Source organism: Corvus brachyrhynchos, unplaced genomic scaffold (genome assembly GCF_000691975.1).
Source record: "Corvus brachyrhynchos isolate BGI_N302 unplaced genomic scaffold, ASM69197v1 scaffold16, whole genome shotgun sequence".
In the NCBI taxonomy this organism is placed as follows: Eukaryota; Metazoa; Chordata; class Aves; order Passeriformes; family Corvidae; genus Corvus; species Corvus brachyrhynchos.
Genome location: NW_008238643.1, coordinates 1,140,712 through 1,154,719, shown reverse-complemented (window position 1 = coordinate 1,154,719; position 14,008 = coordinate 1,140,712). Strand labels below are relative to the sequence as shown.

Sequence of the window (14,008 nt, the reverse complement as noted above, 5' to 3'; positions counted from 1 at the left end):
CCAGCGCCCCTGCCGGCTGCGAGCGGAACTGCACCCGAGGGGAAAGGGCCTGACAGCCGAGAAGGCTGGGACTGGGTTTGTGATTGTTTGCTGTTACTGCCATAGTTATTGTTGTTTGTTTGACTGGTTGTATATATAATAGTAAAGAACTGTTATTCCTATTTCCCACATTTTTGCCTAAAAGCCCTTGATTTCAAAATTATAATATCTCGGAGGGAAGAGGGCTGCATCTGCCATTCCAAGGGAGGCTTCTGCCTTCCTTAGCAGACACCTGTCTTTCAAACCAAGGCAATCACATATCTGTACACATCGTTATTGTTTCTTCACTCACATGTCTACAAACCCACAAAAGGAAAAATGAGAGGAAAACATTCAAACCTTGGTAAGAGTGCGATCACAGGGGTAATAAGGCACAGTAAGTAGAAGATGGGGTCTTTGAGCTGTCTCTCCATAATCCAATAAGGGTTGGTGGGCGGGTTGCAGACCAGGCAGGCAGTGTTGTAGATCAGCGAGAATATGAGGTAAAAGGCCACGCTGCAGATCATTGTTCCTAGCTGGAGCAGAGTCTGCAAGCACAAGTGCAGAAAATTAAGTGATGCCTGTGAGACCCTGACTGGGTGTAAGACAGGAGGAGACGGAGACAGTTGGAAAGAATGCATCTAACAGTGTGTTTGACTGAAATCTGCAGTAGAAGAATTAGCCAGAAATGAATTTAGAAAACAACAATGAATCCAGTTCTCTAAGTAACACTTCCTCATATATTGAAGTATGCAGATATTGTGTACTATCCTGTCCAAAGGCATGATAGAAAAAAATTCTGTCACTGTGCACATGACAATATTAAGCTGGGGCCAATAAAAAATTCTGGCACTATGTGAAATCTCAGCTCAACTTTTACTTACTCTGTGACCCAGAATTCAGGTAAATGATATTCCATGCTTACACGGGATGCAACTTTCACAAAAAACCAAGAGTGCTGTGAATAGGAAAAGTCAAACACGTACCCATGTTTTCATTTCTAGAGCCTGGTGCAAGAGAATGGTCAGGAGGGAAATGGTGTTGATGGGGTTTCCAAAGGAAAACACATCTATGTCAGAGTCCTCGTATGCCTACAAAACAGGTAGAGAGACTGTGGTGAGCCCTGACTATTCAGAACTGAATTTCCTACTTCTAAGGAGGACAGGACCCTGAGAATATTAATGAGCCTGTTACTTACGAAATAGGGGACAAAGAAGCAAATGAGGCTCTGATAGAAGGCATCCAACATTGTAATAATAAAAGTTGATCTGTTGTATATCTGCAAGAGTTAATGACAGTAGTTATGATGGGATATATACGTCTCTAGTCTGTCCTGCAAACATAATTGCTGTCTGTTTTTCTTCCATTCAGACTACTGATTATTGCTAACTGGTCTCCTCCACGAGTAAATGCCTCCTGTGCCACTGATTAAGCCAAAGGCTTATCTCTGTGTTAAGTAAAACTAAACCTTAGGAATATTAACAATTCTATAAGGAGTCTTAAAAGCTGTATTTCACTGTCGCATCCCTTCAGAAGGGATATTATGGCTCAAATTCTTTATCAAAACTCTTTCTAGAGTTATAAATTTGGTAAAAAATCCTTTCTTCTAGTGAAGCATTTATTTTTTGCCATTTTAATTTGACTATTTGTCATAGTAAACTTATCTAGTGGCAGGGGTGACAGCTCCCGTGGAGTGGAATTCAATACTGGAGAGACAGAAGGCTGGGCTCCTGTTGTTTCAACATTCCAAGTAAGCCTAAACTCTTCCTTCCCTCATTCCTAAACCAAAAAACCTGTTTACCTTGGTATTATCAAGCAGTTATTTTAGCAATCATGACATACCTCTGAATTTTGTCCATTCTTGTACAGCTCGGGCAGACGTAGGAGTGTTTCTGCAGAAACATCTTTATCAAGGGCTCCAAAGAGAAGAGGGGGCACTGAGGTGAAGAAGAGGTTGAAAAAAATCATCTGCCAGTAATCTATCATGGTGCTGCCTGAGAACCCACAGAAGAACTGGTACCAGAAGAGCAGGTTGGCGTAGCACTGTGGAGAAGCAAATACAAACACGTAGTTCCACCTGTGACGTTTATGTGGGACATCGGTTTGTAACAGAGTATCCTAAGAGACAGGTTTTTTGGTTAAAGGCACTGCACTTCATTCCATAACGCAGTATATCTTAAGTGTCTGTTTCACAGTGATCCACTGTGATACAGCTTTTTAAAAGCCATTATGTTTCTTTAAGAACATATCAGAGAATAATTAAGTAAACTGTTCACAGCTGTGAGCACCAGATTTTAAAATCCTTTTACAGTCTCATTGTCCATATGGAATTAAAGGCGTGCTGCTCCCTATTGCTACTGGGGAGATGAAAGAACAGCAGCATCCCAGTCTGGAGAACTATTTCACATTGCAAATAAATATCCTTTGAACTCTAAAAGGATGTTCAATCAAAGAAAGAAAAGTGTTAATTTCCACTACAAATTTTAACAGTGATAAGAAGTAATCCTTATTGAAAATCATTAAAAACTCCACAAAAGATACCTTGAATTCTAAATAAAAAGCCTTTAATGCTCAGAGTGTATTTCATGTCAAATTGACTTGTTTGCCCAGTCTTGTAGAAACTGAATTACTTCATTTTTTCCATTTTATGTTATACTTCAATGCAGAGCTCATTTGTGTATACATTAAATTTTTAATAAAAATGACAGATAGGACTGCATCTTTTCTTTCAAGTTATTCCTGTAAAAATTCAGAGGTTTCACAGGCAGGCAATTCTTAGTGCACACTCATCTTCTACATTCAAGTGCTATTAATCTGATATTCCTTATGCAAATTTTTTTTTGAGCCTCATAGATATTATTAATAAAATTTCTTGTGCTACCATATAAATTTACTAAGCCTTGAGTCCTTTTTCCCTCTGGAATAATGTTATTTCAAAATATATTTAGAGCCTGTGTTATCCTCAATGCTCTATGCAGCACCTTGCTAAGAAGGAAGGGGCGTACTATAACCTTGCAAAATGAAGAAACACAAACTACAGCTTCATAGAAAGTAAGAGTATAACCTGCAAAAACCAAATACAACCGACAAAAAAAACCCCCAGATCTGGAATTAAGATTTGCTAGGATGAAAACTTCATAATTTTAATCATCTTACCACATTTTTGTAGAAAAAGTAAATCACCATCTTCGCCAGGCGAGCATAGCACCAATGTCCGTGGACAAGAAGGAGCTTTTTGAGGTGTTTAAATCGGGATATTGCAAAGTCACTGGCCATCACAGCCTTTGGGAAAAGGAATAGAACATCATTTACAGTATATCTTTTTCACAGTCTGTACAATGAAATTTCATCATAGACAGTGAAATACTTCTCTCCTATTTAATATTGTGGAAGAAAGAAACCATCAAACTAACCCTCAAGAACACATTTGGAACTTTCAATCTCTGCAGAACTCTCAATTTCAGGAAGAAAAGGAAGGGGGATGTTTGGGAAATGATTCAGGGCAGAAGACAGTGGAAGAGAATCCACAAAACCTGTAAATGCAGCAGCTGAGAGCATTCAGAATACAGCTGCTCACCTAATACTGGACAGACATCTGCTAATTTTCCAGGCTCATAAGTAAACACAGGTTTGTCCCTGCATGCTAATTTTGGCTCAAAATGTTCTTTTATTTGGCTGGACCCATAATTATGAAGTGTATATTAATTTATGAAGCCACCTTGCATTTTTAAGATGACACTTTAGAGTGTTGGGTGCTATGAAACTTATTAAGCCACAATGGACTACCTGACAAAAGAGGAAAGGAAAGAAACTGAGATGATACCTGCATGCCTTCTTGGCCAGATATTCCAATTCCAACATCAGCTGCTTGAATCATGCTTACGTCATTTGCACCATCCCCTAGAGTTGGAAGACAGGAGGGAACAATAACAGTGCAAGAAAAGTTACCTCCATCAAAAGAAGGACATAATCTCAGCTGTGCTGATTATTTCAACTATTCCAGACTACCATGCATCTTGATCAGGCGAACTGATACGTGGCATCAAGCTTGACATCAAGGCTCTGGTCTTGGGAGGAACATCCTCCCTCTTTCCCAGGAGACTTGGCTCCACCAGGGCAAAACCCAGCATTAGGACCGGCTGGGTGGTGACACAGCCACCCCAAGATCATTTACATCAGCATAATTTTGTGGTTTTGCTTGGCCAAATCCATGTACTCAGGAACAATTTTGCAACACCCTACTTTCTCTGAATCTATGAAAAATTTTATTCAGATGACAATGTAACAAGCCAGTTTCAAGAATTATCTTGCTCATTTCAACTCAGAACAGTATGTTAAATATATAACCAAATTTCCAGGGACAGAACAGCCGATTGCTGCTTTCAATGTAGAGATTGTAAATTAAGTTAGCTGGTAAAGTAAATGATGCAGAGGGATGAAAGCTAATGTTTTGAACTGTAAGGCAAAGCAAAATTTTAAAAATACAACAGACTCTGCTGTTGGAGAATGGTTAGAGGATCAGGGACATGGATCATTGATAAAGGGTACAAATCAATAAAAGAACTGTACAAGCAAAAGCCTGCACAAGAAAATGCCTCCATGAGAAAATGCCTGTGTGAGAAACAGGCCTGAGAACCAAAAGGGAGTTTTAAGGAGGTACAGTCCTGTGCTGATAAGATGTACTGACCATGAGAAGGGAGGAAGATCTTTGATCTCTCAAGTCAAAACATAAATAATAGAAGCTTGCCGAATGTTATCTTTTATCTAACCCAATTATGTAGAAGTAAGGATGCGCTTTCGTAAGTTTAAACTAATTAAAGAACTGGTAAGCATGTACTTTCACACTATATAAGTGCCTCTGTATTGCTAATAAACGAAGCTTGCATTATCAATCACATTGATTGTCTGCCTGTCTTCCCCCGCTGAAAGTCAGCACTCTGCCTTTTCTGTTTTGTCCACAGAGGTGTATTTTTTTAGTTTGGAGTCATCTAAATCAATTCTGCAAGGATTTTAGTGGCATCACTTACCAAAAGTGTGGAAGAAAACCTCAAAGCATTTCACATTATTTGGAGGTAAAAGGCAAATGAGTCAGTGCTTAATACCACTCTGAAGATAACTGTTTTTACCAGTTGGGAAAATCTGACAGGAAAAGGGCTTTATGAAAAGATAAAATATTGACTAATTTTGAGTGCTTTCCAGGCCCAAAACAAGGACATTTCGGAGGGAATATGTATGTGCGTTTGTACTGTTGTGCATGAAAGGGACTGCTGGGAGATTCTGAATTTAGAGTGTCTTCATCTTGTTTAAAGGGGGGCAGATATTCTTTGTGAAAGCTGAAAAAGGACTTTTATTTGGGTTTTGATCAGGAAAAATTAATCAATGCTGTTTCCTCACTGCGTCTGTTTATGGCACAAAAATCTGCCCCGTACAATAAATTTCTACACATTTCTCTTAAAGAAAGAACCTCCTTCCCCTTTCTCCTGCGAGATTCAGAGTGGAGGTACCTATGGACAAGGTCATCACTTTCAACTGCCTCCGGATGAGCTTGACTACCATGCTCTTCTGCAGAGGAGTGGAGCGGCAGCAGAGCACGGACCGGCAGTACTGTGTCAGCTCTAGGAACTTCTCCTCCAACCCTCCTTGGAAGATGATGTTCAGTGTCTGTCCATCAATCACCAGCCCAAACTCAGGGCTGGGGGCCTCAGAGGCTGAGAAGGATGTTGGGGTGATGCCAAAAAATTTACTCCGTGGTTTGTCATATTCATAATTCTTCCTCACCTCTTCCAGGGTTAAATTCAAGAGAGATTCACAAGTTTCCTGTGAGAAAACAGACGTGGTTTGAGAAATAGTTATCTCCATCTCCCTTTACAGCACAGCACCTTGCCAAGTGCATGTTTGTATAATCATGCCAGTGGGTTTAAGCCTAAAACGTTAGGGAAAGCTTACTGAGAAATGCACTGATTCATCTGATTTGACATATTGAAATAAATACAACACCCTCCAATCCTTCAAACACTGCACATTTTATCAGCCAGTTAACTGAAGTAAGGAATTATTTTAAGAGAAAATATAATAATCTTTATATCAGGAGGGCATATCTGCATTTATGCTGGGCATTCAGAAATTAAAAAGAGAATTTTTCTTTTAAGGCTATTGAAAAATCTAGTTCTGATATGAATGATGTGAGATATTGCAGCATTGGCTTCCTTGAGAAATAAACTGTGGTAAGAGAAACAAGAAGTTCAAAATTATCCAGTAACTTTCAGAATGTGGCCTTCCCTAAGTCACATATCAGGCATGCGTCACAATTAGGAATAGAAGTTAAACTTCATGATTTCCAGGACTGTGCCTCAAAGAGAAAGTCCTTCTGTCATAGCAAATCTGCTTAATTTTGGATCAAGTTCCCTTTTATATGCCAACAACTGGAATTGACTTGGTAGTAGATAGAAACAGACTTAAGGGGAACACTCTTACCTCTCCCATTCAGATCTCCTAAATTGGCACATCACTATCAGAGAAAACCCAAAATTATATCAAAGATATTTTGCTCCCTCTTAATACTCAAAATCCTCCTTCTGTGGCATGGCCATGAATATCTGAGGAGCTAATCACTCCTTTTTCTACCTTTTCTGTCAGCTTTATTGAGTGATGATTCAGCTTTACAATGCTATTTTCACTTTATGTAGCATAAGGTACATGTGTAGGATGTTTGCAAGATTTAAATTACACTTAAGTGGGAGGTTCTGGAATCAAATGTGCCTCTGACATCTAATAAAAACCTGCATCTAGCCCGCAAATTTAAATCCCCTAAAAATATTGAAGAAACATCATCCTTGTGCAAATAAACTAAAAACAGTAGTGGAAATTCTTGGTTTGCCTTGACTTGCCTTTTGAAACAAATCAGCCAAGCTACCTATTTACGTTGCATCTTCCTGGAAGATATTTCATTCTCAGTGTTTGAATAGCCTGCTGGTCTCAGGGGGTAAACAGAAGCCCTTCACACTGAAGTCACTTCAAGACCTAACTGGCAAAATTAACAGGTTAAGTACTTTGTATATATTACTTGTGTTCCTCACTGCTGCTATTGGGAGCTTGTTTCAGAAGTTTGTCTTTGTTTTCGTTTTGAAAGGGAGGGAACTAAACCTTATTGTGGAGAAACTCCAGTATTCCTTGAACCATGGGGTTTCCCACGAGTCCCTGTGTGTATGCAGGTTGCTCCTGAGACTGGATCTAGGGCCACAGAGGCTGCTGTAGGTAAGCAGTTGTGCCAGCACTTCCAGGAGCCAGGGTGGTCCTGCCTGTAGCATCTATGCTCTGGCAGAAACCACCTTCTAATTTCCATCCTAAATGTATTCATTCTGCTTCTGATTAAAGCAGATATGCATTTCAAATGAAATTATACATTGCAGCAAGGAATGTTTTCCATGCCAGATTCCGTATCATCATTGCGTGTTTCTCTATTTCCGTGACATTAAAAGAGACAGCTATTTGCATAGAATAAAATATTCTCATTTGGAGAGCTACTTGCTGCAAGAAAAGCAGTTAGAAAGTAGGCCATCTCACTGTTCTATGCAATTGTCTACCATAAAGCAAACAGTCAGTATTTTAACAATATTTAATTAATCTTCACAATAGCTTTATTGAGAAAAGCAAGCTTGTATTGGAAACCCTGGTTCTCTGGGGGGAAAAGCTGAGACAATCCAGATGGGTGACTTGTCTGGTCACACAAGGAAGCCCTGCCTGCCCTCCACAGCCTTGTGCCAACTGTTGGAAGAGCTGAACTCACTGTGCCTCCTATTCCTGATGAGTGAGGGCCATGAATGATGCTGCCAAAAAAAGAGCAGGGAAAAGGCAGCAGCTGCTCTGGGGGCACCTCAGGGGGCTTTCAGGTCTCTATAGGAAGTAGGAGGTCACCAGCAAGAAAATGCAAAAAGGGCATCAAAGCTGGAATTTTAGATCATTTTGTGTTTAGAATTGGTCAGGGCTGACCTTCCTTAGCAAATGGGTTTGGTTTCACCATGTCTGTACAATGGTGTCCCCATAATCCATCCACAAGGCAATCTGTCCCGGCCGGATGTCTGATGGGATGAGGTGTGAGGCTGTGCATAGTGATGGCCATTTCACTTTCTGGCATTAAGGCATAATTTTCCTGGTACCTTGCTTATATTGCTCCACATCCAGCAAAAGCCAAATTGGTTTGTTTAAAGCCTTTTACTTTCACCATCCATAATGGCATTTACCCTCTTTGGAAGTTAGGACTATTTTCTCTCTTCTGTACAGATGTTGTCAGAAATAGCCATAGATTGCACCACAGTTTGCTCACTGTGTTTTAGTGACTCACAGGAGCTGTAAGACCTGCCCTTGAGGTGATTATCCTCATTTTGGACTATGTTTGCTTCACCTACAGCCTGCCCTTCTTGTTGCCCATGGAAATTGACAAAATATTTGTGCACATCAGCAAATATGTTTGCCACCATAGAATATCAAGAAAGTGACTGCGTTTTTAACTGGCCCCTGCTTAAACAAAGATACTGGATTAAATTTTTTGCTAATAAATTTCTGATTAAGTCTAATCCTGTTAGGGAAAATGCAATTAGAAAGTTCTGAATTTACTTAAATCTGTAACTTCATACTTTTTCTCGGCTGACTCATACAGCATTTTCCAAATGTCTTGTAAAAGATATCACCTAGGGTTAAACTGAAATTTCCATTGTAAGGTGGAAATCCAGATATCCATGTTATTAAGGAATTAGGCACTTAAATTGCATATTATTTTCTTCCTAAAGCTACTAATTCAGGTAATACCTAGCAATTCAGGTAATTTTTAAGAAGAATATTTTCATTAGGAAAAATCAGAGTATTCTAATTGAATGAAACACCACATAAGTGCCTTATATTTCAATTCACCATATTATGTGTGGTCTGCAGAGATTCTGGCCTAATGCTATGTGGAGTTTTTTGACTGTTCATTGTTGAGTGAGATCTAAAGCAAAGGAATGCCAAACTGCAAGACACAAAGAAAGGGCAAGATAGCAAATTCTCTGCATTTTGTCTTTCTTTACTCACTTTATTTTCAGTGTTAATGGTGAAGACAGTGTCCCTTTGGTTCAGAAGTTTACAGGAGTATGCAATATTCACTGCTGTCTCCTGTTTGTCTCCTGTCAACACCCAAATTTTTATCCCAGCTTCTCGGAGAGCCACAATAGTGTCAGGTACACCATCTTGCAGGCGATCTTCTATCCCTGTTGCTCCTGGGCAAACAGGAAAAGAAGAGAAATAATTTTACTTTTCTTGAAAATCAAGTTGCTATTTTCTTGCTCAAAAAAAAGCTCTTTGCTTGATGATCATGCTCTTGAACTTACCGAGAATTGAGCCAAGGCTGACCAGCAAATAAACACAGGCACATGATCTGCATTTAGATTAAGGTCTGAATGTGTCAACAATCAAGTCTAACAATCTTAATTTTGCTCTTTGCAATGCGTTTCATTTCTTCCTAATAATCCAAAATGACAATGTGCTGGCAGAAGACTCACACCATATGCGTTTTAGAAATACTGCATTAAGTCCCATCAAAGCAACCAGAAAAGATGAACTTTGACTGTTTAAATGCATGCTGTCCCTATTGTAAATTCAGATGCTTCAGTTGTCAAATGCAGAAGAAAAAGGAGAGTACATTTTCTTTTTGAAAATGCACAGACTTAGATGCCAACACTCATCCTGATGATGTTGGTAAGTCACCATCTGAACATTACAATACTTACCCCTTCCACTAGAGGTCAGTTTGAAGATGCTGTAACTGTTGTACATTAAAGATAGAGATCGATTTAAGGGAACACTTTTTGGAAATTAAATTGTGAGGGCACATAGAGCCTTAATAATTGGCAAAGGTAACAGATTCTGACAAGATCTATGTTACCACTTATGTGTTCTCCATATGGCATTTACTATTATTGCTCTAATTTTTAGAATCACTGCCGAGATTATGAGAAGCCACAATGCTGATATCCTGCAATCACAGAAATTCAGGATAATGAAGTATAGGCACAAACTGAATTCAGGGAAAAATGAGACTGAGACAACTCCAGAAATCAAAGTCTTAAAGAACAAATGTTTGGAAACAGAATAGAACAGAAAGCACTGAATGCTCCATAATTTAACAGAATGATGTTAGATATGATGGTGATGAATGATGCAAAAATGTCAATCAACGTAAGTTTTAATACTAAACATCCTTTTACAAAGTGCACAAAGCAAGCACAACAATGCAACAACAGCAGGAACTCAGTAGCAAAATGTCTACATGTTTAAGTTACTGGGTTTTATAATACAGTTCAATTACAAAAATTCCCTTGGAATTTGTGCTCAAAACTGAAGCTAATTTATAGTATTTTATAGGTTTATCCAAGAACATGGATGCACAATTAAATTGTAGCACCTTCATTATCTACTGTGTTAGCTGAGCCACAGTAACAACTGATGTATATGTTCTTTGCTCGGGGCACAAAATAGTTTCAGTACACTTTTTCAAAGTTACTGCTGCCCAAAATGTATGAGAACTTGTGTAGACACTGTAATTGGATTTTACGTCCCTAGCCTGGAGATTTCCAAACTGCAGAGGAAGTGTTTTAGATATAGACTACAACACTGTTGTCTGTCTTATTGCCAACATGGAGAGGAAGTGATACTTCACACAATGACAACTCTCATTTTTAGCTACCCAGCAGGTTGAGTTTGGTCTCCAGATGCTCTGCTGTCTCTATTAACAAGTCCTCTCTGTTATCAACTGCCGCTTCTGCCTCCCGACGAAAATTGGCCCATTTTTGAAAGTCATCTTCATTCAAGACCTGCATAACACAATTTAAACAGCTCTTATTTGAAATTTAAATAAGAGAGGAATGCCAACATTCTGGATCACAGAGCCTTAACTCCTATCCAAACTGGTAAACTTAAGTAACTTTACTTACTGGTAAAAAAGTACTGTGTCATCTTTAACACAAATTTTCCAAAAGAAAACTGCAAGAACAAGTAGTTTGTACAAATGACCTACAGCAGAGATCAAAAATATGACCTAGAAAAACTCTTGCTCGCACAATTCTTGCTTAGCTGAGAGCACAGTTTCTGAGGGTTGATTTACATTTCTCCAGAGCTTGAATATGACCTATTTGTTGCATATTGACAACTTCTGTATGAAAGTAAGATACACCAAGATACACTAACTCAGGCTGAGATCAAGATTTTTGAAAGCTGAATGCCAAGCAAAGGTAAGAAAGGTTGGCTGCTCTGCAGACTCTTTGTTTCTTGCTCGGAAGCACTGTAGACTAGGTTAGCTAGAGTTACCATAAGAGAAACAGAAATAAATGCTTTGAGACTGACTAAAATCCATCATTTGTTCATATTGAGGAAAAAGACGAAAAAAAGAGTCCAGACAAGGCAAATAGAAGGAGAAAAAGATGGGCTCTATCTGGCTAGTTGTCTGAAGCAGAATTATAACCACTGTATTTTTCTAGTAATTCTATTGACATGTACAGAGCCCGGTGCTCTCTCACCTTCTTAGCTATGCACATAGTTCGCAGTCCATCACGGGCATAGTAGTCCAGATGCTTCTGTGTTTTTTCTTTCATTCTTTTCAGTCTCTTCTCTACACTAATATCACCTGTGAAACACAAGGAAAAGATTCCATATTTTAAGCACAGATAATTTTCGATCTAATGGCCTAAGATTAAAAAAGAGTGGGCATTAGAGACAGGTGGATTCCAATATAATACCAAGTTCTTTAATAGCTCAAAAGTGTTGGCTGTGTAGAAGCTGAAATCTTGCTAAAGATCCTTGTTTCTTTTAAGACAACATTACTTGTGTTTTTCTTTGTTAGTATTATAGCACCCTTGCTGAAAACCTGAAAAACAATGGTCCGGCCCTTATTACAGTACTATTGCAGAGTACAGAGTCCACATGAGTTAGTGCTGTCAGTGAGTTTTAATTAGCCCATTCCATATTCTAAGTACTTCTGGGGTTAAATAAATACCTTGGTTCTGATCTGCAAGGATACTATGAGAGAAAGTTTATTCTTTTTTTTTCAAATACCTAGATACAATATTTCATGCAGAAAAGACTACTGCAAACTTCTTTGTTAGGAGACACAACAGAAATATCTCCCTGGCTAATTACCTTTGGCGGAGTCATCCAGGAGGTCCATTATAACAGAATCAGCACCTTTTGTATAGACAATAATCTCCTTGGTTAGAGGGTGTCTCACCACTACAGACATCCTTTTCCTGACTGAGTCAAATCTCAAAGTGTAGAGGATATCGAAAGTCAGGAGTGTGCCCTGTGGCAGCTGCACGGTGACCTGTTCTGGTGTCCGGGACACGAGAGTGAAGCTGTAGGCCTGAGCAGCATAGACAAGAGCTGCCTCATCTGGGCTCTCAGCCTCGTAACAAAAGTCTGTTGGCAGAGAACTCTTAGTCACAGACCTAAAAACCTCATCCAAGGAAACACTACCAATATCTTTGCTGCCCTTGTCCTGGAGCTCCTGGCCTCTCCTTCTGGCACAGCAATCATTTTCATTGTCACAACTCTCCAGCACAGCAAGAGGCTCCTCAGTGTTCTTTGCACTGGAGCTGGCACCGAGGTCTGAACTAGACTGAGATGACGAAAATGATTGACTAAGGCTTGCTAATTTTAGCCTTTGAAATATCTGATGAATCTTCTCCAGGGTGATTCCTGAAGGTTTTATTGGTGGTGGGATTGTGACCTAGAAATATGAGAAAAACGAAGGTTAAAAATAATTAGATGTGAACTACAAGAGCTTTTCAAAACCTCTCTCTACTTTTCTGCATCCAAATGATGATAATAATAACTGCAACTTCCCCTTTTCCCCTCTCCTGCCATTTAACTGTGGTGCAAGGACTCAATAGAGGAGTCATATGTGAGTTAGCATCCAAATTTGATGTTGATTTGTATATCTACCCCTGAAGCAAAGATGTAATCAAACCCTTGTAGTTCTGTCAATTGCCTGGCAGATCAGAGAAAACCCAGTGTATTCAAAAAACTTCTTACATCATATATAATACAAAAGCTAAAAGAAAAACTGCCCATCCTGTGGTCACCACAGCTATTCATCAAACATAAAAAGACAAGCTAGAAAGTGATACACAGGCAGGGAAGTAGTAGATATTACAGAAAAGGTAAAGGAACTAGAGGAGAACTCCCAAACAAGCCATGTTTCACCATTTCAGTTTTCGATGGACACTGCTCTATGTTGTTAAATGGAAGCATGATCCATTTTCCTCATGTATTTAGATTACCCTTTGTCTTGGCTCAGTAGCTGTGGAGACCAGGACTGTATTGCAAATGGCAAGGGCAAGAAAAAAGTCAGTAAAGGATGTGGAAGTCCTCGTATGTATAAAAGGAGAAAGACTTTCAGTCTCGAGGGCAGCTTCTCTCACTCGCCTCAGCAGCCTGCAATCGGGAGTCACGTCCTTTTCCTGGAAGAGTAATTACTTAGTGAGAATTATTTTAATTTACCCTTGTCCTCAAGGAACAACTAGTGACTTCACAGACTTCTAGAAAATGTCTTTTGTACTTAACATCTATGGAAAAAAGGTATCTTTCAAAAAGCTGCATAACAAGATAATTAGAAGGAAATACATCTTCCAAAGGAAGATGATCTCAGAATTTTATTTCTTTTGAGATCTACTAAAAATCCTTATAATCTATGCTGCCTCCCTTAACTTTGAAACTGCTGACTCCTGAATTAAAGGAGACGAATGTATACTTGGGATCTCCCAGTTCAGTGTGGAAGCTGATAGTTATTTCAACAGAGAATATTTTGTGTTTATGGTTTAGTTACAGCAGTATCACTTTTAGTTTCCAGAGTAGTTTCATTTTGCTCCCAGAAAAAGACATGCTCTCAAACTTTTCTTCTCCAGTTTCTGCAATAATTACATATTTACTTGTTCCTGAAATGTTTCTGTAATTTTAGTAGCACACT

At 39.1% G+C, this 14,008-nt stretch overlaps 1 protein-coding gene across 1 annotated transcript in view; it reads right to left on the bottom strand.

The window, feature by feature from the left end:
• Positions 1-212: 212 nt before the first annotated feature.
• ATP10B (ATPase phospholipid transporting 10B (putative)) overlaps positions 213-14,008 on the bottom strand; it is a 45,121-nt gene continuing 31,325 nt past the window's right edge. Inside the window, exons 9-20 of the mRNA XM_017737477.1 lie at positions 13,323-13,502; positions 12,184-12,769; positions 11,565-11,671; positions 10,736-10,862; positions 9,085-9,269; positions 5,523-5,835; positions 3,842-3,918; positions 3,175-3,300; positions 1,861-2,061; positions 1,217-1,297; positions 1,005-1,109; positions 213-566 (exon numbers count right to left, since the gene is read on the bottom strand). Of these exons, the coding sequence (XP_017592966.1) occupies positions 336-566; positions 1,005-1,109; positions 1,217-1,297; positions 1,861-2,061; positions 3,175-3,300; positions 3,842-3,918; positions 5,523-5,835; positions 9,085-9,269; positions 10,736-10,862; positions 11,565-11,671; positions 12,184-12,769; positions 13,323-13,502 (2,319 nt within the window). The 3' untranslated portion in view covers positions 213-335. The remainder of the gene's footprint in view (positions 567-1,004; positions 1,110-1,216; positions 1,298-1,860; positions 2,062-3,174; positions 3,301-3,841; positions 3,919-5,522; positions 5,836-9,084; positions 9,270-10,735; positions 10,863-11,564; positions 11,672-12,183; positions 12,770-13,322; positions 13,503-14,008) is intronic.